The sequence below is a fragment of the Triplophysa rosa genome, linkage group LG3 (genome assembly GCF_024868665.1).
Source record: "Triplophysa rosa linkage group LG3, Trosa_1v2, whole genome shotgun sequence".
NCBI classification, from domain to species: domain Eukaryota; kingdom Metazoa; phylum Chordata; class Actinopteri; order Cypriniformes; family Nemacheilidae; genus Triplophysa; species Triplophysa rosa.
Window position 1 is genome coordinate 7,094,245 of NC_079892.1, and position 20,975 is coordinate 7,115,219.

Here is a 20,975-nt window from a genome sequence, read left to right on the forward strand (position 1 = left end):
AAATATTATTGATGATGTAAAGACTATTAGAGCAAATACAAAAAATAATGGAAAAATATTCATTGAAAATCTTTGAAAACTGTTGGAAATATTTAAAATATTTAAAAATTGTCTTGAAAGTTGAATTGATCCATACGATTTTTGTCAATCTCATGTTGGCTGCAGCACACATCATTATAAACCTTTTGATTTATGTTCAGCTTGACTTATTAACATAAACACACCCAGACAGTTGTTTACCTTAAAGAAAGTTTACATTCAGCATAGTATTACATCTTTATTGTCATGTTATGTATGACATTTTTCATGAATCAGTTAAGATCATTTTATTCTAATACTGAAAGGCACTACCTAAGACTCTCTTCAAAGACTTTCTTCTAATTTTCCATAAACAAAATGATTAAGAAACACTCAGTGGATAGAGATAGCAAATGGTAGTAAAAATCTCTTTTGCAATGACAACAGATAAACAGTTTAAGAACAAGTAAAACCTTGTCTAATGTTTACATGACTGGTGGCATCCACACGATGTGTATGGTGTTAACCCTAAGAATACTATATACAGAAGATAAACAATTACAATCCAAACTGTATGAACATATGGTTCAGCACTAGTTTACAAAAATGAAAAACTTTAAGTACCGATTTTACAAGAAACTTATTCTTGACCCTGCTTCTTTCATCTAAAACATGCTGTCTATACAGTACATTCTCATTATCATCAATACAGTCATGCAGTTCTTGTGCACATTATGATGACCTAGTGTGCTTTCAATCCATTATTAAAATACATTTTTTTTCCTTTAGACGTGTATCAAACACAAAAATATAAAAAGCGAAATCTCTTTGGCTCAGTCATTATTGCACTGACAAGAAGCTATGTCGTAGAAAACAAATCTGGCAAATGACAAAAAAAAACATTCAAACACTGTATCCATGCAGTAATATTATACAATAAAGCAGCTTTGGTACTCAAGGTTTGCCTGAACTCCATTAAAACATTGCTAAAAGCTCATGGGAAAAGTAAACAAAAAAGCACACTAGACCCAATAAACATGCACATGGCATGATGCACTGCAAAAATATGACAGTGTTACAAACAATCCCATAATAGTCAATCATTTCCAAATATAGCACAACCACTAAAATTGTTCACTTCACCTAGAATTCAAAGTATCTTTTGAATGATCAAAACAGTAACTTCTCTACACTATATTAGACATAGCAAACCCACAAAATGATTAGTGGGAGAGTTACAGAATAAGAAACAGCTAAAAAAATAAATACTTTTTTTAACTTTTTGACCTTTTTGCAATACAACAATTTCAGACTCTGCGCCGCACAATAGGTAGGTCCAGACCAAGCGGCTGAAGTAAAAATCATTATCAATATTATATCACAATAAAAACATCATTCGTTTTTTGCTTTCGCATGTTATATGATAGGCGGTAGAAACTGAGGATCTTGTCCTTCTGAATCAGTGCTTGACCCAGTTTGAGGTTTGATGATGATCTGAACGGATCGCTCTCCGCTGGACTCTGTCTTGCTCTCCTGGCTCTCGCTTTTGCTCTTGTCATCGCTATTATCTTCTTCGGCCGATGCTCCTATAGGACGCAGACGTTCTTCTGATGCTGTTTTGCCTCCTTTGCTTGAATCATCGTTGACCCTCTTGAGCTTTTCGTCAGATGCAGATTTGTCAGCTATGGTAAGACAAGAAAACATGTAAAGGAAATGAAATCAAAAGGTTTAACCATATAAATTCAATTACATACTGCAGTGTAAAAAATCTATATAACAAACCCAATTTTTGAATTTTTATGGAAAAAGTGTTAAATATCTTTCAGATAGGCTATGTAAAGTGAGAAAACCGTATGAGCACAACAATGTTCGATAAATAACGAGCTGATAAATATAATAAATAGTACTAAAACACATTCTGACCCTTGCTTGTCCTGTTTACAGATGCTTTGCGGTAGGTGAACTCGTAATTGTTGTCGATGTCTTTCCGGAGCGTTCGTGGTTTGGGATGAAGTTTGTTGAGACGGCCCTCATGTATCCACTCGTGCTGCATGCCTTCATCTGGAGTCATGCGCTTGGTGGGATCCCACCTACAAGATCCAAAAGTATAGGTTGAGAATACACGTCAATGTAATATTAAAGGGACAGTTCATCCAAAAATGAAGATCATTATCTTTCATCATTTACTCGCACTCATGTCATTCCAAACCTCCATGACTTTCTTCTGTAGAACACAAAAATATATTTTGAAGAATGTTGGTAACCAAACAACACTGGGCCCCTTTGACTTCCATTGTAAGGATACAAAACCACAGAGACATTTCTCAAAATATCTTCTTTTGTGTTCCACAGAAGAAAGAGTCATATACAGGTTTTGAATGACATGAAGGTGAATAAATGATGACAGAATTTATATTTGTTGGGGGAACTCTTCCTTTAAATGTTTTCCATTATATAATATCACTGCTGGTTAATACGCACACAAGACAACGTCGTATGAAGTCCAGAAACAGAGGGTCGTTGGTTTTCAAAATGCTGGCGAGATCTTTGGAGTTGGGTCTGCGTTTTTTCCCTTTACTGTTTGTGATGTTCCTCGGGTTTCCTTTAGAATCTGATTAGAAATATTTAACGGTGTGAAGATCAAATATGTCAAATAAATTCAGTATGTCAGAACTCATGCACTGAGTCATCTTACCAAAAAATAACCTTCTTCTTGATGCTGTTTGAACAAAGTCATTCGGAGGCAGCCCCATAATCTACGAAGTCAGAAACACAGTTTTATTTGGCTCGTTTTCAAACAGCTGGAGATGAAATCTTGAGAAAGTTATAGGTGCTAACAAGCTTCTCACCTCCATGATACAAGCAATCTGCTCCACCTCACTCTCTCCCGGGAAGAGAGGATAGCCAGTGTACAGCTCAGCCAGAATACAGCCCAGGCTCCACATATCTATCGCCATGCTGTACGGGTGACCCAAAATCACCTCTGGTGACCGGTAGAAGCGACTCTGAATGTAGGTGTACACTGTTGATGGATAGGAAGATAAAAAATCTGTAGGTGTAGTTTTAGCTGTGCCACTGTAATGTTTAAGATGAATTACAGCATACAAAAATATACAAAATAGGACTAAATGACAGTACGGTTCTTACCTCTCTGATGCTCGTAGCAGCTTGATCCAAAGTCAACCACTTTGATGTTTCCTTGTCCCCTCTGGGCCAGGAGTATGTTTTCCTGTTCAAAATCAATGTTTACAGATATATCGATAATGACTATTTTTTGGGTTTCACAGCAAAAATATAAATTCCTGAAAATACTCTTATACAAAATCCAGACTTCATGTTGTGTGTTGTTGGTCCCATAAAAAATCTCTTTGATATCTCAATTATATCTCAAAGTCATTAATGAGATTAAATGGAGATCAAATGGAAACTTTTGCTTAAATCATACACATTTGAGATATTTCATGTGAGAAAAAAGACCCAGAAACGTCTATGTTAGAGTTTTATAAGGTATAATGTCACAAACTGAGCTCAGATTTGCTTAATTTGCAATCCAAAATCAATATTATTGAAGATTTAATCTTTCTCAGCAAATTAACCAATACAACCTATACATTCATTTTAGAGTTCCATACTCTTAATGTAGTTTAACAATTGTCTTGTTTGTCATAACTGGTATTTTTCCTAAGCAATTTTATGAGACGCATCTGGTTGAAACCTAAATGAAACACAACTGAGAATTTCTCTGGTTTTGGATAAATAATCTCTTTATGGGATTCACCCTTTGACACAAGTGATGATGTTTACCGGTTTTAGGTCACAGTGGATGATCTTCTCTTTGTGAAGCATCTGCAGGCACTTGAGCAGCGAGTGGGCAAAGCGGCGAATCAACCCTAGACTGAAGCCCTGGTAGTTGTTCTTTTTAATGAGCTCGTACAGGTTCGCTCTGTATGGACACAAAATGAGCATTCAATGTTTAGCTTTCTGTAAAAGTGTGTAAAACTGACATCATTTATACCATTGGACAACACACTGGATGTAAAAAGATAAATAAATAAACAAATAAACCTTATAATGGCTAAAAAAATCCTTTTAAAACCAATTCCAGGGAGTAAATACCTTCCTTCCCTCATAAATTAATATCACATGAACGAGATTTGAAATATTAATAAATGTATATTTTTTTTCACACACCAATAATTTCACTTTTATATATTATTATATATTATGTTTTATGTATTATTTAATATTAACCTACAGGAGTCGATTGGATTACTTTTATGAAGGATTCAATTTTTGGAGCTTCAACATTTTGGGACCCACATGTAGATTTAGTAAAAAAAGCCTTTTCAACCGAAGAAAGAAATCGTCATATGCATTAGGAATGTCATGAGTAAGTATATTTCCAGAGAATTGTTCTTTTCTGGGTGAATTTAGGGAAACATTGTTTCTCTGAATGCCTCTAGAGGGCAGCAGCACACCTGTTTTTATCACTACCCCTCACTGAAAAGTGAACACAAACCCCGCATGGTCACTCAGCGACCCCATTAGTAAATGCTGTCTTTAAGCACGTCAATAAAAATAAAACGTCACTGCTAGTGTTAGTGCTAAGGAGCCCTTTGAGATGGAACTCACGATTATCTTCGGCGGGAGAGACTAAAACAGCAGCTGCGAACAGCTTCACGTAATCGGAGACTTCACACCATGAGTGGGTAGGGAAAGAGATAGGGGCCTAATCAAGGTATTAAGTAAAGGATTGTGTGACAGTAACAGAAGACTTGAAGGACACATCTGATGCCTTCTAAAGGTCAGGCCATCAGAGATGAAGCTGCTTTTCCAGCAAAGTGACTTAATTGATCACTTTACATAGAGTATTAATGGTTTACGGTGATGAACTCTCACTTCACTTTAATGTGTTTTCTGCTGGTGTAACTGCACTGGGACCAAATACTTAAAGTCCCCGTGAACCGGAAGTTGCGATCGTTTTTACTTCTGTATTTTGGCGCATTTTCGAGTGAAATAGATTTCAGAATGAGACAAATAGTGGGTGTGGCTTTCGTCTTTCTCTGCGATTTGATTGGATGTATAAAAACAGCCGTGGCATTTTGAAATGGAACTGGCAAGCAGACTGACAGTTGAAGGGGAGGAGTTAATGGATGCTCCGCCCAAGCCATCTAACATACATCGTCTAAGATGGATAGTCATTACAGGACTGAAGTGCATTTTCAGATTTTAACTGAAAATTATGAGGGCACTCGATTTTTAAAGAGAATGACCCACATTGATAAACTATTTACAATAAACGTTATATTATTTCATGAAAAAATAGGCATTGTCATTTTTTATTTCACTGGGACTTTAAATGCAAATGTTCGGTAAAACCCATCTGCGGAAGTTTACAGATCTTAATATCAACATCAAATCCAAATTGGCCCTTTTAGGTGCACGTGGTAGTACTGTTCAGAATTCATTGGTGGTTGTTATTCGAATCCAAGCTTTAGATGTGTGTCATAGCAATCTTAGAGCAAAATGTAATGACTAACTCTACCTCAAACACTTTTCCTTTTAGGACAAATATCTCTTATTATTTAGCAACTCCCCTCCAACCACATATGACCATGCTCACCTTTCCAATGAACTAAATCCCATCTGTCATTTTTTTAATGCATATACTGCAACGAATGCCATTTCGTGTTGTCTTGAAATAGATGTCTATAATAAAGTGTAGTTATAGCGAGATATTCTATTTAAATGCTTCTAGTGAGTCCCGTATTTAACATGGGTTACCGGACAGGTTACAAAAGACAAAATTAAACCCAGCTAATGTTTTTTCCACCCACCCGAGCAGCTCGAAGGAGATGCACAGGTGGTTTCTAAAGTAAAAGTACTCCTTCATGTGAATGACGTTGTGGCAGTAATCTCTGTCTCTTCTCCGTACCGCATCAAGGATCTTCAACTCAACAAGGGCCTGATGGTGGAACCTGAAAGACAGCAGCAAAATAACGTATTTACAGCATATTAAGTTAATTATCACTTCATATGAATATTAAGTTGATTTGTGTAATTTATGTGCCGCTAGCATCACCGAACAGAACATAAAAAACTGTTTCCGAACTCTGATTGGATGAGCCATTACACACTGAGCTTCCATTTTGATAGGGCTTATGGTTAATGCATCAAAGACGACTTTGGAAGGGTATGAGATCGGTTCTGCCCAGACATGAAACACAAGATGCTTTTTAACACCATCTAGTGTCTCAAATCCAGTGTTACGTATGACCCATTTAGGCTACGAATCAAGTGTTCTGACACTAAAATACGACAATGGCTCATTGCATTCATGAAGGATGAGGAGATGGATTACTGTGTGCGTTTACCTCTTCTTATTTCGAATGATCTTGATGGCTACCATCTCTTTCGTCTTGTGATCCAAACATTTCAAGACTTGGCCAAAAGATCCTTTCCCAATCACCTCCAAGACTTCATAACGGTAGCCTATATGGTCATGCAGGACCTGCGCAGAGTATTTAGAGAGAGTCATCTGACAAACAGATCAGCATAATTATTTACGGCCCCTTTCTAGTGGCAGACTTCCTGTTACTTAGCGAAACATCACAACAGTAAGATGCAAAATAGTCCTCATTTATTTTCCCTATGAACACTATGAATCGGTCGCATATTTGGATTCATGACCGACAAATGACATGTTATGCTTATATGTATACGTTTTGTGCACATGCTTGTTGGCTGCGTGACTCTTTAAATCGACCGTGAGGGCACTAAGTCCAAAATATGCAGAAAATGCCCAGCAATCATGAGGAATGTTATTCTGAACGGGGACATTCATGAAGATGTGGTGGGACAGAGCACATGAGTGTCCTTCATCAGACAGGGGAATCTCGTGTCGTAATGCAATTTTATCATTTATCACAGAGGTAAAAATTAGGTTAGTATGTCACTTCGTACGCTGTTTCTCAGGAGAAACTACAGTATATTTACTCAGAAAGTGTCTATGTAGCACAGCCAATATTACAGAATTAAAACAATAGTTAAAAATATTACTAATATCATGATATACAGTGGTGGTCATAAGTTTCGGTACACCTTGCGGAATCTGGAAAGTTAAAGGGATACTCCAACCAAAAATGACATTCCTGTCATCATTTACTCACCCTTAAGTTGTTCCAAACCTTTATAAATGTCTTTGTTCTGAAGAAAACAAAGAAAGATATTTGGAAGAATGTTAGCAACTTACATTTCTGGGACATCGTTGACTACCATAGTAGAAAAAAATATTGTATAATTTTTTTGTTCTGTTGAACACAAAATGAGATATTTTGAAGAGTTTAGAAAAGCAAACCGCTTTAGGGCACCTTTGACTACTATTTTTATTGGTAGTCAATGATGTCCCAGAAATGTCAGTTGCTAACATTTTTCCAAATATCTTTCTTTGTGTTCAACAGAACAAAGAAAGGTTTGGAACAACTTGGGTTGAGTATCCCTTTACGATTTAGGAAGAAGAAGAGGAATTCTGAAAATTAAGGTTTTGCTTTTAATTTTATACTCCCCTTACATAATATTTTTTACTAAATAACCCAGTTTAAAAGTTAACATAAACCTAATTATTAATAATTGTCACCATTTTCTAGATTCTGCAAGGTGTATTTAAACTTATTACCACCCCTGTACAGCAAATATCTAAGATTTTTTTCTACTAATTTTTCAGTTGTTAATGATTTCAGCTAAAATACGGATTGATGCTGATTTTTAAGTATCATTATGATTCAGACTGATTCACTAAGGAATCACTTTTTTCAATGACCTGTAAGATCATATTCATTTTCCAGTCTGGAAAACCCCATAACACAGTGGTTCTCAAACTGGATTTTGTGGTATTTTATGAATGATAGAAATGTATCATACATTTTATGCAATCAAACATCAGAAAAATAAGACCACCAACCAAAAGAACGGATGTTCCAGCACTGTATAACTAAATATGTTTTTGGTATAAGTAAAATGTTAAGTTTAAGATTATAAATCTTTATTGGGGGGGGGGGGGGGGGCGCAAAACGATGCACTTTACACAAAGGGGGCCTTCCAACAAAAAAGTTTGAGAACCGCTGCCATAACATAACCAAGCGACATTGAAACAACCCCAACATGATATATGAGATATATGAGGTCATGATGGATCAAACCTTCATGTAGCTGCCATGCTCATCATCATAGCCTGAATTCTGTGGGGATCCCTGGGAGCCTTCAATCTTCTTTGTGTCCAAGCCCAGATACCAGATCTCAGAGTAGTCCATGATCTCCTCCCTCTCATATTCTGTCAGCTGGTTCTGGAAGTGTTTCAATGCAGCTATTATAAAGATAAAGGACAACAGACACCTTTAAGGTAAACAGTTTAACAGATTATGACTGTGAAATGAAAATGTAATGTTTAGTTGGATGACTAGAACAATGTTCAGCAACCTCAAATTTTTCACTTATGAATTTATGAAACATAATACGCCTGAGCATGGCATACTTGTTGGAGACATAGGAAGCCTCTGTCCCTCATACGTCCTGATCTTCTCAAACTTATTGATGATACTCCTGGTTAAGGATTCAGAGAGGTTTTCCACAGACGAACCAAATCGATTGGGAAACTGTGGTCTCGGTCTTTCCTCCTATGGTACAAAACAATGTGGAGAAAGTCAATGTGAAGAAAGTTCTCTTGATGTGTCCATTGAACATAATTCATTGTTTTTTCCATGGAAAACAAAAGGACATTAAAGTCCCCCTGCATTCGATAATTTTATCACTTAAAACTTATTTTTAAGCATTAAAATAGCATATGTAAAAGTTTTTTTCCTGTGATGATAATTTCTTTATGCCTTAAAATAACTTAAATGTGACTCTACACCCTTTCTTAATTTAGTATAGGCAGATTCATGAATATGCAAATTTGTCCCCATCCACTCAATCACGTGAGCTCAAAACATTGATTATGGGTACAAATGCCTCACTTGACGTGTGAGCAGAAGCAGAGATGAGACGGCAGCGATTGTTCAGTGCCCCATCCTTACATATCTATGGCTTAATCTGTTAACGTGATTGGTAACAGGGTTATGATGTCGTAAACAGAGGCAGCTTCAAACTTGAACATTAACCCACCTGATTCCCTTGGGTGCTTTGCACCAGCTGTTTGACAATACTGGGTAAGGTTCCATTCGAATGCAGAAGCTTGCCATTGGTCACCAAAACTTGCTTGACCGGAGCCTCCAGCTGGGGCAACGTGCCAACCCCTGTCCCGCACTTCTACAAAACAAAAGATACAACGCTGTGGGTACTTTGCAACATGAAAAACTCTACAAATCAGTAACAAGGGCTGACGGGTGAACAGGAAGATACGTGAGCACACCGGCTGAGTGGCCAATGTCCTCGGTGAACCGGACCCCCTGGAAAGAGGATGGAATTTCAACACCAAGGTGGGGACAAAAGCAGAGATCTGGTAGTCTTTCATTATCCACCTCCATCAGAGGAATCCACACGCTGTCTAAATCTGGGTTTTAGACATCTTAAAAAATAATACAGTAAATTTGTAAAATGTACAAAACATTATAGGCCCAGGAGTTGTTTACTGCTCAAGTTTGCCGTTTGAACAGTCAGGTAGAGGTACGGCAAGATTATTTTTCGTACTTCACGAGGTTGCATTATATATAAAGTTATAGAGAAATCTATTTATTAAAATAATATAATAAAGAAACAATTTTTAAAGACGTGTTTTATATATGTTTGAAAACCTGATAAATACACAAAACACGAAGATGATGTGTGAATGAGCCAAGACAAAAATATTACAGATGGAAAGATGTTACGATCCATATTCTTAATGTCACACTTCATGCAGTTTTCCTCCCACAACTGCCCCATTTTTAATGCTGATTTTTTATTTAGTCGAAAAAAGAAACATTCCCTCGCTCTGACACAAATGTAGGGCACTGCACAAGGGTGTTCATTTGTAGCTCGCAGGTTTTCCCCATCTGGTGGTTCAAAGCCAGTGCCTGACAAACTTCTGAGATGAAAATAAAGAGCAAGTGGGTCTATAGATAGACGCGATATCCAATCTCATATACCGGGGCTACTGCAGCATCTGCCAACACGATTATGACGCATAGAAACAGAAGCTAAATATAGAGTACGGGCACCTGCGGAGGCATACATGAATACAGTACAAGCTCCCTGTAAACAAGATGCATCTTAAACGTTTCAGGTGCGTTAAGACCAGGTCAAGGGGACGCTGTGCAAAATTGCATCTTTGAGATTGAATACTTTTTTTATAAGCTTATATATACTTATATATACGTATATATAATATACTAAAAATACATTTTTTTGTACTTCTATTCATAGTGTCTCAAAATAGCACAGTTAGGGTTAAGTACACGTAAGGGTTAAGTTTATCTCAAGAAGTACTGAAACTATTTTTTATTTGGATATAAAGAACAAAATTAGTGCGTGAAAATAGAGCACTTTAAGTACATTTAAGTGTATTATAGTGCACTTTTTTCACCTGGGATGGGTAGAACAGATACATGTAATGACAATATAGTAATTGTTACAGTATCTCACACTTAGTATTAAAGTTTTCACACAAACTCTTCTTTTTTTGAGTGCACAGAGGGCCCATTATCATTTATAGATCGCTGATGAAAGAAAATATCTATTTATGCAAAAATATCAATTGAATTAAATTAGGATACATTCAGACCCAAAGCTATTGAATGTTGGGAAGAGTATTCATTTGACTGAATTGGTTCGTTTCAATGAATTGATTCACAAACCAACTCATTGATTCAAAACTATAAAGTGATTTTTTAGGAATGAGCCACAATAGAGTAAGGCAGTCTGTTTTAGGGAGGGGTCATGATGGAAGTCAACTAGTTGGTTAGTGAGGTTGACTGATTTAGTTTTTATTATGAGTGGTTCTTTAATTAGAAAGCAGTGCTTTATGCTTTCTGAGAAGCTACATGTCTTTAAATACATCCTGCCATGACAGCCATATGTCTTTGGAATTTTTTTATTTATTCATGTGCCCATCTATTCTTTACATGATGTATGTAGTACAAGTCTGGGGGTGGGACATTATACTGAGGGTCCAATGACCAGACTTCCAATTTCCAACGATCCAATAAATTCCTGAAAGACTAAACCAAGACCAACCCTATATTTTTTACTTATTGCAAAAGCCATTTCACTCATATATACATATCAATTCGGAGGAAAAAACAACACTTTACAACTTTAATATGCCAAATGTTGCAATCCCAACATTCACTCCCGAACAAAGCTCTTACCAGCTCTTGGATTCAAAATGCTTTACAAATCATAATGAAGGTCCACATTTTCTTCTCAATTCAGGAGATCAACTGCTTAAATTCCAGACTCTCTGAACAACAGCTCACCTGTGAGTCGGAACGGTTGGCCGCTTTTTTTGCATTCTCTGCCTGAGACCTGTGAGGGTGAGGAAAAGCCTCGGGTCTGGCTGACTGTGAAAGAAAAGGGGAGGAAAGACGTCATGAGCGTGGCGAGTGGGCAACACACTCACACAACCCACATCATCAGTCATCTTCTGAAGGCAACTCCATGAGTGGGATGCAGGCTGTACTGTATATAACTCAGGGAATCGTATCTCCTTAGAAACACGCTTTTTGTTATTCAACACATCCGATGACTCATGCACCAAGGTCGCTGTTCTTATTAACTTACGTATATTCACACTTCACAGAGAACTGTTTTTCTATAGATTGCTTTCAAAACGCACGTTAAGAACATGTGGAGGCGTCTTTATCATGTTCCACCTCTTCAGTAGTGATAATGTAGCTTGACTTCATGGTAAAGGCCAGACGTGCTTGAAGTACTGGATGTACCGGTACCATACATTTCCATAAGTCACGCCAATCATCTCCTGATTAATGTTCCTCTTGACTACCAAAGCTGAGCGATCAAGAGTATCGGAGGGTCTGCAATGACTACAATCAGTCATAATCGCAGACACATTTGGAATGAAGGACCACATCCATCTTATGGGGGCGCAAAAGTGGTGACAGACAGCATAAGGACACACAAAAAGCTCCAGCCCAGATGGGCGATCACTAAACTTGAACGGGGAAGAGGGCGGACGGGTACCAACAGCAGAAGTCGAGCAGATTGTCCAAGTTGCTAGAATGGGGTCAATTGGATGATGTCACACACACAGTAAACACCTTGGGGATTTGTCCGAATCGCTTATCATTAATCTCTAGGGGATTATTAACACAATCTAAAACATATGATGGGTTTTGCCCGAGCTGCATGTCGCCACATTGGTGGGTTTATCTAGGAAGATGTGTTGAGTCTTAGCTGCATTCATTCGCATGCTGGGTGTGCAATGTGGGCTTATGAAGGGATTCAAGAGTGCACGGACACAAATGTGGTAGCAACAAATGGATGCATTTAGAAAACAAGCAGTAAAAACTTGTTGCACTTAGGCTGTGGGCGGTGCCGTGCAACGTGATCCCCGGGATTTAAAAGATATTAACACCTTTGAGTGTTTCTATGTGCACAACCAAGGTTTTGTGTTACAATGTGGGTCAGCGGGCAATGCAAGGATGTGACTTATTTTCTTACTAGCTAACCAACTCACCTAAACTTTCTTTAGTCTGACTTGAGAAGGTTGAATGTCGTAATTTTAACAGTAAAAACACTAGATGTAACTTGTCGTACATAGCAAACTGCATTCATACTGCATTCATCACTGTGGGTTGTAACTTTAGCAACATTTAATTTAAATTTTAAACTTTTTTAAAATAAACTAATTAGTTTTAAATTTGTATTATTTTTAGAGAACTCTCATGTTCTGAATCTGTTTTATCCAATACCAATGGCTTTTTGACTATATTGGTATTACATACACATATTAGTCAAACAAAAGTAGAATTTTCAATCCAGAACGACTTTGATCACAAGAAGACCCCAAAGCACACCCTGATAAGAACGTAATTATATTGTATGCGTTTTTAACCCCCAGTGCCTTCCATAGTAGTTGGGCCTGACATCCACCTTATGCGGTTCATACTGTACTTAGACACTGGCTTGAGGTGTTTTAAGCAACCTAACCACCACATGTTCAGACCAAATATACCCACGTTACGGGGGGTCAACGGGTCTATTTAACATTAATCTTTGTCAAAACATATGCAATTTCATTTCAGTGGGACAAATCTTACTGATTGACCTATATGAACTTATAATGTAAGGTCAGATTGTAAGACTACTAATATCATGAACACCATGTGAAGAACACAAGGGAGCACACTGAGATAGATACCGTCACTAATACATGATGCTGTTACATTTAATGGTTCCCAGAACTTTAAGTGCCAAATAAACAAACACTATAACATTTCTTAGACTGGCCAAACGTCATGGTAAGAAAGAAATAAGTAAATTAATAAATATTCTCAATGCTTATTTTACACGGTTTGAACTTTGAATATCACCCATTTCTATGATTTAATGCTAGCAATGTTTCAATGGTCAAGGATATATCTAGACTATTGTCATAGTTCTATTATAGTAACAAAACTGTATGTTGAATTTAGGAAATTTGAACAATTTTAAAGAATTCACCTCAGTAACTCATGTGTTGTAGTATTCAAGTAGTGTGTTATATGTATTTTGTCAGGTAACCTAAAAATGCAACGCACAAACGTCATATCGACGTTTTTAAAACGTAATATAATTTCATATCAATGACCTCTGACTAGATCACTTTAAATCATTTTTAGGGGTTAGATTCTAGATTTTAGGTATAAGATTTAAGAACGCGTAAGAAACAATAGGCTATAAAATATAATGTGAAAATTACTTTAAAAAAATATTTTTAAGACTTGTTATTCTTCACACATACCTTGTTATTAATTTCAGGAAACATGTCGCTTTTTGACACGCGGACATTCAACACATCCCAGTCATAAGGCAAAACCTCGACAACGGCCCCTCCAATAAATCCAATAGGAAACGTGTACGTTCCCAGCAATCCCTTAAAAACAGCGCTGGAAAACACGCGGCTCGCGCTAGGCGGGTTGAACTTCGCAGTGTCTCCCGATGAGGAGGAGATGCTGAAGAGCTTTCGTCAGCAAGAGATTAACGGAAGCTGTCCGTCTGCTCGCCTTGACGTCCCGAGATATGCCACCTGTTCAGGTTTTCCAGTCGGACTCGATATAGATTTGTTTACGTGGGTTTACCTACTACCGAACCCATATTGCTATCCTAGCACATTGCGTTTGTTTGCCAAATCGTGAAACTCCTAAAGTGGCAATCCAGGACAGTTATGGCACAATGCGCAGACTCTAATAACACAAGCGACTCGCATTCATAAGTTTTTCATAGTGTGCAATCGACTGGGCTTTAGTATGCAGCGACACCGCCTTCCTCACTATCCGTTTACTGTGCACTCTTTAGGTTTCCATCTGTCAACGGACGATATGGGACGCTAATAAAAAACGCCTATCAGTACATCATTCTTAAAGTAGCCTACTGTGTGTTTCAAAATGTCACTGGGCAAGTGACAACGCCCCCTACTTCACTCTATATAGGCTACTGTGTGAATAAGCGTGCTTTGATTTGTGATCTTGAGTTGGATTGGATGATCAAATATATGATTAGACAAACTGATTTTAACTAAAAAAATGTCCACTTGGTTTGAGTGCTTAGTCTGGCTAATATTGAATAGGTGGACTTTTATTTCAAGCAGGTAGTCTGTTACACTTTCTAAAGGCCTTGAGCCAAAAAGGAAAGTATTATTTGCTCATTCTCACCTTGGTCCAAATGAATATTTCATTCATTTATTTCATTGCATAACATTTCTTTGTGTTGCATTGTATGCACAAGATGTTGGGGTAGTTCACCCAAAAATGAAACTTCTTTGATGATTTACTCACCCATGTCATTACAAACCTGTATGCCTTTCTTTCTTCAGCAGAGCACAAAAGAAGATATTTTGAAGAACGAAACAACACTGGCCCCCACTGTATGGACACAAAACCACTGAGACATTTCTCAAAATATCTTCTTTTGTGTTCCACAGGAGAAATGGTCATATACAAAATCTTTTGAATATGATTGAATAATCAACAATTGCCAGTTGTTTAACAAAACAGTCTAACTAAAATGCACTTTTCCATTTCTGGATGAGGTACAGTAAAAATGATTATATAAAATGATTATTTAAGGTCCCTCTATAGGTGGCAAATATACACCAGGAAGTTAACACTTTGTTTAACACCTATTCCCTATAGGCAGTATTTGATAACGTGACACACGCCTAATATCGATCCACCTTCCTCAAATGTCAGACTCAGGCAGCCTGTGTTTATACTAATTTAGGCTGAAGACAGATAGTGATCGTAGTTTAGAAAATATATGTGATGAGATGGCAAATAAATGATGGGCGTGTAAAGTGAACCGGGAAAAATATACACGCATGCATACTAAATGGATGAAAATAAATGATGATGTAAAACATAACTCGTAGTAGATTGAACAAATGCATGTGTAAATGTCTAAAAGGTAGTCAACTATAGCTAACTAGAAAATGATTTTAAATCAAATTTATATTTAAAAAAAAATTTAAATAACAAAAATAACTACAAATTGTAAAATAATATTGTAATGTTAAATAATTAAATTAAATTAAAAGAAATAAAAAATTGAAATAAAATGAACATGGATTCATTGTCAAGTTAGGTCTGTTTTATTTACAGTACATGCTTTAACATGCATTGTTTCCAAGCAGCTAGCTTTACAGAAAAATAATACAGAGCTAATGTCGTACAGTCCATTCACTGAATAAATGTTTAAAGAAATAGTTCATAAAAAGAAAATTGTGTCTCTTCAAATATTTAAGTTTTATTTTTGAGCTAACTGTCCCTTTAACACTTTGATTTAAATGCCAAATTAAGCATTTAAGAGGAAAACATTTCCAATGTTTGCTTATTCATTACATGCCATTTGTTAATGCTGTAACCATGGCCTTAAAGGGACAGTTCACCCAAAACAAATCTGTTATGATTTACTCACCCTCTTGTCTTAAAGAACATAATTAATCAAATGTAATCAGTGGCAAGTTTTTTGTGTGTGATCCGTTTCATTAGGCAACAGTAAATATGCACTTGTAATTAAAAAAACATTACATACATACGACATTCATACTACAGCAAATTAACATACAGAGAGAAGTGTTTCTTTAAATCAAAAAGACATTTATTTATCATTTAATTTAAAGCACTAATACAAGAAATTGATTTTTTAGGAGACGGCACATTTGATAGAACTTCACAAGCCTTTACCTCAGGTTGAACTCTCCTGTTCCTCTGATTCTGTCTGGTGCCCCAGCAGTTCTGGAGGATCTCAAAGCCACAGCAGGATGGTGCGGTCCCTTCTCCACCCATGGTAGTGTCTCCCCATACTGCAATAACTACAGACTTCAGATAAAGAAACTCTGATAGATGTCAGATTGAAACGATTCTCTGGTCTTCAGTGAACTCCTGGATCCAGACTTGATGGAACTTCTTTAAACATCATCTTGCATTCAGCTGTGCAATTGATTATCATAAACTCTCTGAATTTTAGAGACCATCTCCTGTGCCATCCCCACACCAACTCTTGAGGAGATGTGTGTTGCAGTCTCTCATAAATGGGTGGGAATATGCGCACACTAGGTGACGTGCGGAGAAGTCCCCACAAGGGAGCCATCCTGAGCCGGAGGCCGAGCTGTAGGGGCTCTCAGCATCATCTTCCTCTTCCTCCATGGGAAGCATCATGGGAGATCGGAGGAGTGATCCCTGACAGCGGAGCTCCACTCAAAGGCATCCAAACCAGTTTCATTTGGGGCTTCCGCCTGGAGCAGTTTCCTGGAGACAGAGCTGGAGATATTTCCTCTCCTCCGTCGCTCGTGTTCCCCCAGAGAAATCTCATCCCCCGGCATGCTTAAGCTTAGACAGGTATGGAGAGTGGGAAAACAAGCCTCGTCCTTCATAGTGACATCTCAGACATTTGCTTCCATAGTGGATAATATTTCCGACCTTTGCTTCCTTGGAGGCTACAGGGTCTAATTTGTATACCCAAATCTCTCAGCGCCACTAGAGAGAGGACACATTGGATCAGTGCATCTGCCATCGGCTGAAAACGAGAATGTGTTTACCAACTTTATGGGGTGGTTTCCCGGACAGGGATTATCTTAAACCAGGACTAGGCCTAAAGTCAATGTGCTGTCATGTACTGTACAATGGTTTCATCCATATTGCACATTCATATCTCTGCTGTCCTTCTGAAACCTTATATCTCCATATTTTGTGATTTCAAATTTTTGCCATAAATCATTATTAGTCACCATTTATGTTTGTCATGAGTTTTGCAAATATCTAACCAATAAAAAGTATTAAAAAGTGCTTGTCAACTTTGACAACACAGTATTTAATCATTTAAAAAGTACAGAGTTTTTCCATTTACTGAAAAACAGCTAATTTACTGTAGACATCCGAGGTTTCGGAAGGACAGTGAGGATATTCAACAAAAAAGGCCATATCGTATTAGCTGTATACAATACTCACATTAACAGCTTTAAGTGAACAAAGCTAAAAAAATGTTTGAAATACTTTCACAGGGATTTTATTGTTGTGGCAGTAAAAAACTCAATTAGCATTAGCTAACATGAACTAACTACGTCACGAGCAATGTTTTTCTGCATTTATTCTTTGTTAATGTTAGTTAATACAGTTGTTCATGTTAGATCATGGTGTTAACCAATGTTAACAGTACAATTTTTGATTATTTTGATTGGTAATGATGATGTAGATGGCAGATAAGCAAATTTAGCATCTGGAGAGTTTAAGAAAGCAATATAAATCGCTCAGGTAAGGACATGGTCATCCAATAGCACACTCTAAAAAAAAGCCGTAAAAATAGGGCACAATATACTGTATTAATATGAAGGAATTTTCCGTGTTCATTTTTACAGTTGTTTTACCTGTATTTTACATTTTGCACTGCATTCATTTGCATTGCAGCATTAATGGAAATGTCCGTAAAATAAAGGAAAATGTACTGGTAATTTTCTGCCAGTACTTTATCTGTTTTTTAACGGGATTTTTTTTTACAGTGCAGGTGTAGAGCCTGTATGGATTAAACACGTGGTAGGTTTAGGAAGCCAACAGATAAAGTGAAGATCAGATCTTACCAGGTATTTGTATTTTTGTTGCACATCACAATATGTGTGTGTCCTAATAAAACTACAAATGCAATTTTAAAAACTACAAATACAATCCTAAATATTGTTTACTCAAAAGTTGTGAAATCTTCAGCTCCATGCAGTGCTCTATTTCAAAAGCTACTTATAGGCAACTTATAGGCAGTTTAGAAACACAGTCTTTGTCAGGAGATGTAAGGAATCATCAACGAAATATTAATAAAAAGCAGATTTGGTGTGCTATTCATATGCAAAGCACATACAGTATATGTGACTGCACTCTGCGACTATAATTCCCAACCCTAAAAATAATATGACAAATAATAATTGTGCCGCTAACTGATGACTGATGCTGGTGATATCCAGATCTTAATTTTAATAGTTCACTGAGTGGGCAAAGAGACAATGCCCTCTCATTCACGCCAGCACGAGCAACCTGAGAAACATTATCCATCAAGGTCAGCCGTCTGGGCCAGACCTCACATGGGCTAATCCTTATCACACACACTTGCATGCATACACACACACTGACACACACACAGGGGATGGAACATGTTGACAATGAAAACATTCAACATCTATTCATGTTTGGATGGCAAGTACAGCTGATGCCTAATTAATCTGCGAAGCTTTGCTTTGGATTTCGTTTTGGCTTTGACCTAGACTTTGAATGTGCTGAGTCTTTGAGCACAGATGCCCCAGTCTGGGCCAAAGATTGTCCCAACGTAACCCCACGCTTTTAAACAGTGATGGGGAAGCTACCGGCTATGTATAATTAAAATCAATCAAACTATACAAGCTTTGCTTTTGTTAAAGGAATTTGAGACACGACACATAAACAAACTATAGCTAACTGCATTTAACAAAAAATAACCTGCACTGAGCATTTTACATCAGTTGATATAACCTTTTTTTACTATGAAAATTAAAAAATGATCTATTAATGTACACAGTAAAAAACTTAATTTTACAGAATTGTACTGTTATTTAAAAAAAAAAAAAATGCAAATTTACAAGAAATACAGGAAAAACATGTACTTTTTACAGTATTTCTGGCACCTAGAAATATTTGTAACAGTTTATTTTTGAAATACAGTCCAATTACAGAAACGGTCCAATTACAGAAAAAGACTGCAAATTTACAAGGAAATGGGAAAAACTGAAAATTTCAGTTTTTACAGGATTTATTTTACAGCTTATCAGCATTAGACTTGAACTTAACAAATACACTAAATACAACTAATACAAAGCACCTTATTTGTTCACCGTATTTGAAGACATTTTGATTAACAGCAGTATTAAGTGAAATATTTTACTACAAAAAAAAGACATAAAAATACAGAAGCTAGCAGTACCCTTGTATGGATCTACAGCAGGTAAAGGTCTTATGGGGTTATGAATAACAGAGGATTAAATTCAAGAGACTATTGCCTCAATGTTTTCTGGTTGCTTGGGTGAAGGTAGAAACTTCAAGCTCTAAAAACATTAAGCAGGTGACTACCTTGTTTTGCCAAATAGATTATTCCCTTTAGATTACATACATGTACAGTCTAAAACTAAATTACAAACACATTTGAAACCTGTCAATTTGATTTTGTGAAATGTTTAGCTTGACCATGTATACAATACCACTCGATGCCATTTATTCATACAAATATGACGTGGAGCTTAAACTTTTGCCATTTATCAAACCTCAACCACACATCCTCTCTTCAAAACTTTACCATCCAAAGATGTGTCAACAAGCTATGTGAGCAAACCCGAACGCCCGAAATGACTGACGGACAGATAACATTTCTTTTTGGCTAGTTTTCCTGCTGAGTCTTTTATGCTGTTTACAGAGCACCGCGGTGTCACCTTAGGGAACCTATTTCAGTTAGATGTCTTGGATAGTAGAGACATTTTATACACACTATTTAAAAAAACAACAAACTTTAATCTGTTTTAAGTGTCCATATATTTTGGAGCCACTGTGTAGACAATGACTTTATTTCAAACTGCAAGTTAAACCAAGTGGACAGCCCATGGCCTCTTAGACACACCACTGCACTGCACTACCCCTCATAATATTATTCTTAAAAAACATTTGTTGTCTTCGGCCTCAAGCACAATTGTCTGTATTACATCACAAGTTAAAGGATGCATCGCAACCTCATTTCGACACCACTGCATTACATTTGTGAGTCCGATTTTTTGAGTCTTCTACCGTCTTTGACCGCCCTTTTCAACATCTTACCTTATCTCTGCTGTTTTCCTCCTCTCTTCTCTCTGATTCTGCCCTAGGGCCCATTTCCAACTCAGGCAACTCGGTTGAATCCAAATAACTCAAATAAAAATCCAGTCCTATGTACAGCAGATACACAGTTGGCTGCGACGATGCTGTTCGGGTGCTGTGGATCTTCTGCTTGCGTGCCCGGCGGCCGCTGCTGACATGTTTGACCCAGGCGGGGAAGGAACCAGACGATAGAGCAATGAGTGATGGAAGCAGGTGTAGTCAGGCCACCCAACGCTCATCGTCTGCCAGCTGCCAGGTTTAGTTTTATCAGCTGATGCTAGCACTTGCATTCCGCTACCCTTCAGAAACTCGTTCTATAATCTCTTTATTGTCACGTTCTGTTCGGAGTAGCATTTTATTGTAGGCCTTTTCCTTATTTGGCACACAGGCTTGATTTCTATAATAAAT

General features: G+C 37.2%; 1 protein-coding gene across 5 annotated transcripts; it reads right to left on the minus strand.

Moving 5' to 3' along the window:
• Window positions 1-267: 267 nt before the first annotated feature.
• On the minus strand, window positions 268-20,768 carry dyrk4 (dual-specificity tyrosine-(Y)-phosphorylation regulated kinase 4). Of its 5 annotated transcripts, none has more exons than XM_057330210.1 (14): window positions 16,395-16,694; window positions 11,469-11,552; window positions 9,178-9,321; window positions 8,549-8,690; window positions 8,217-8,380; window positions 6,393-6,529; window positions 5,856-5,996; window positions 3,823-3,961; window positions 3,166-3,247; window positions 2,868-3,040; window positions 2,714-2,774; window positions 2,500-2,629; window positions 1,942-2,108; window positions 268-1,700 (listed from the first exon to the last, which is right to left on the minus strand). In XM_057330210.1, the coding sequence occupies exons 1-14, from the start codon at window positions 16,494-16,496 to the stop codon at window positions 1,435-1,437; spliced, it is 1,932 nt and encodes a 643-aa protein (XP_057186193.1). In that variant the 5' UTR covers window positions 16,497-16,694; the 3' UTR covers window positions 268-1,434. The 5 variants fall into 5 exon arrangements, with proteins under 5 accessions (XP_057186193.1, XP_057186195.1, XP_057186197.1 ...); XM_057330212.1 differs by lacking the exon at window positions 16,395-16,694 and adding an exon at window positions 13,955-14,556; XM_057330214.1 differs by lacking the exons at window positions 11,469-11,552; window positions 16,395-16,694 and adding an exon at window positions 20,529-20,768.
• Window positions 20,769-20,975: the final 207 nt, after the last annotated feature.

Coding starts and splice junctions, on each gene's coding strand:
- dyrk4 (XM_057330210.1), bottom strand. CDS start 16,496: ATGGGTGGAGAAGGGACCGCACCATCCTGCTGTGGCTTTGAGATCCTC. Junction 11,553..16,394: donor ACAGGAGAGTTCAACCTGAG/GTAAAGGCTTGT, acceptor TTTCTTTCACAG/TCAGCCAGACCCGAGGCTTT. Junction 8,691..9,177: donor AAAGCACCCAAGGGAATCAG/GTGGGTTAATGT, acceptor TTTGTACCATAG/GAGGAAAGACCGAGACCACA.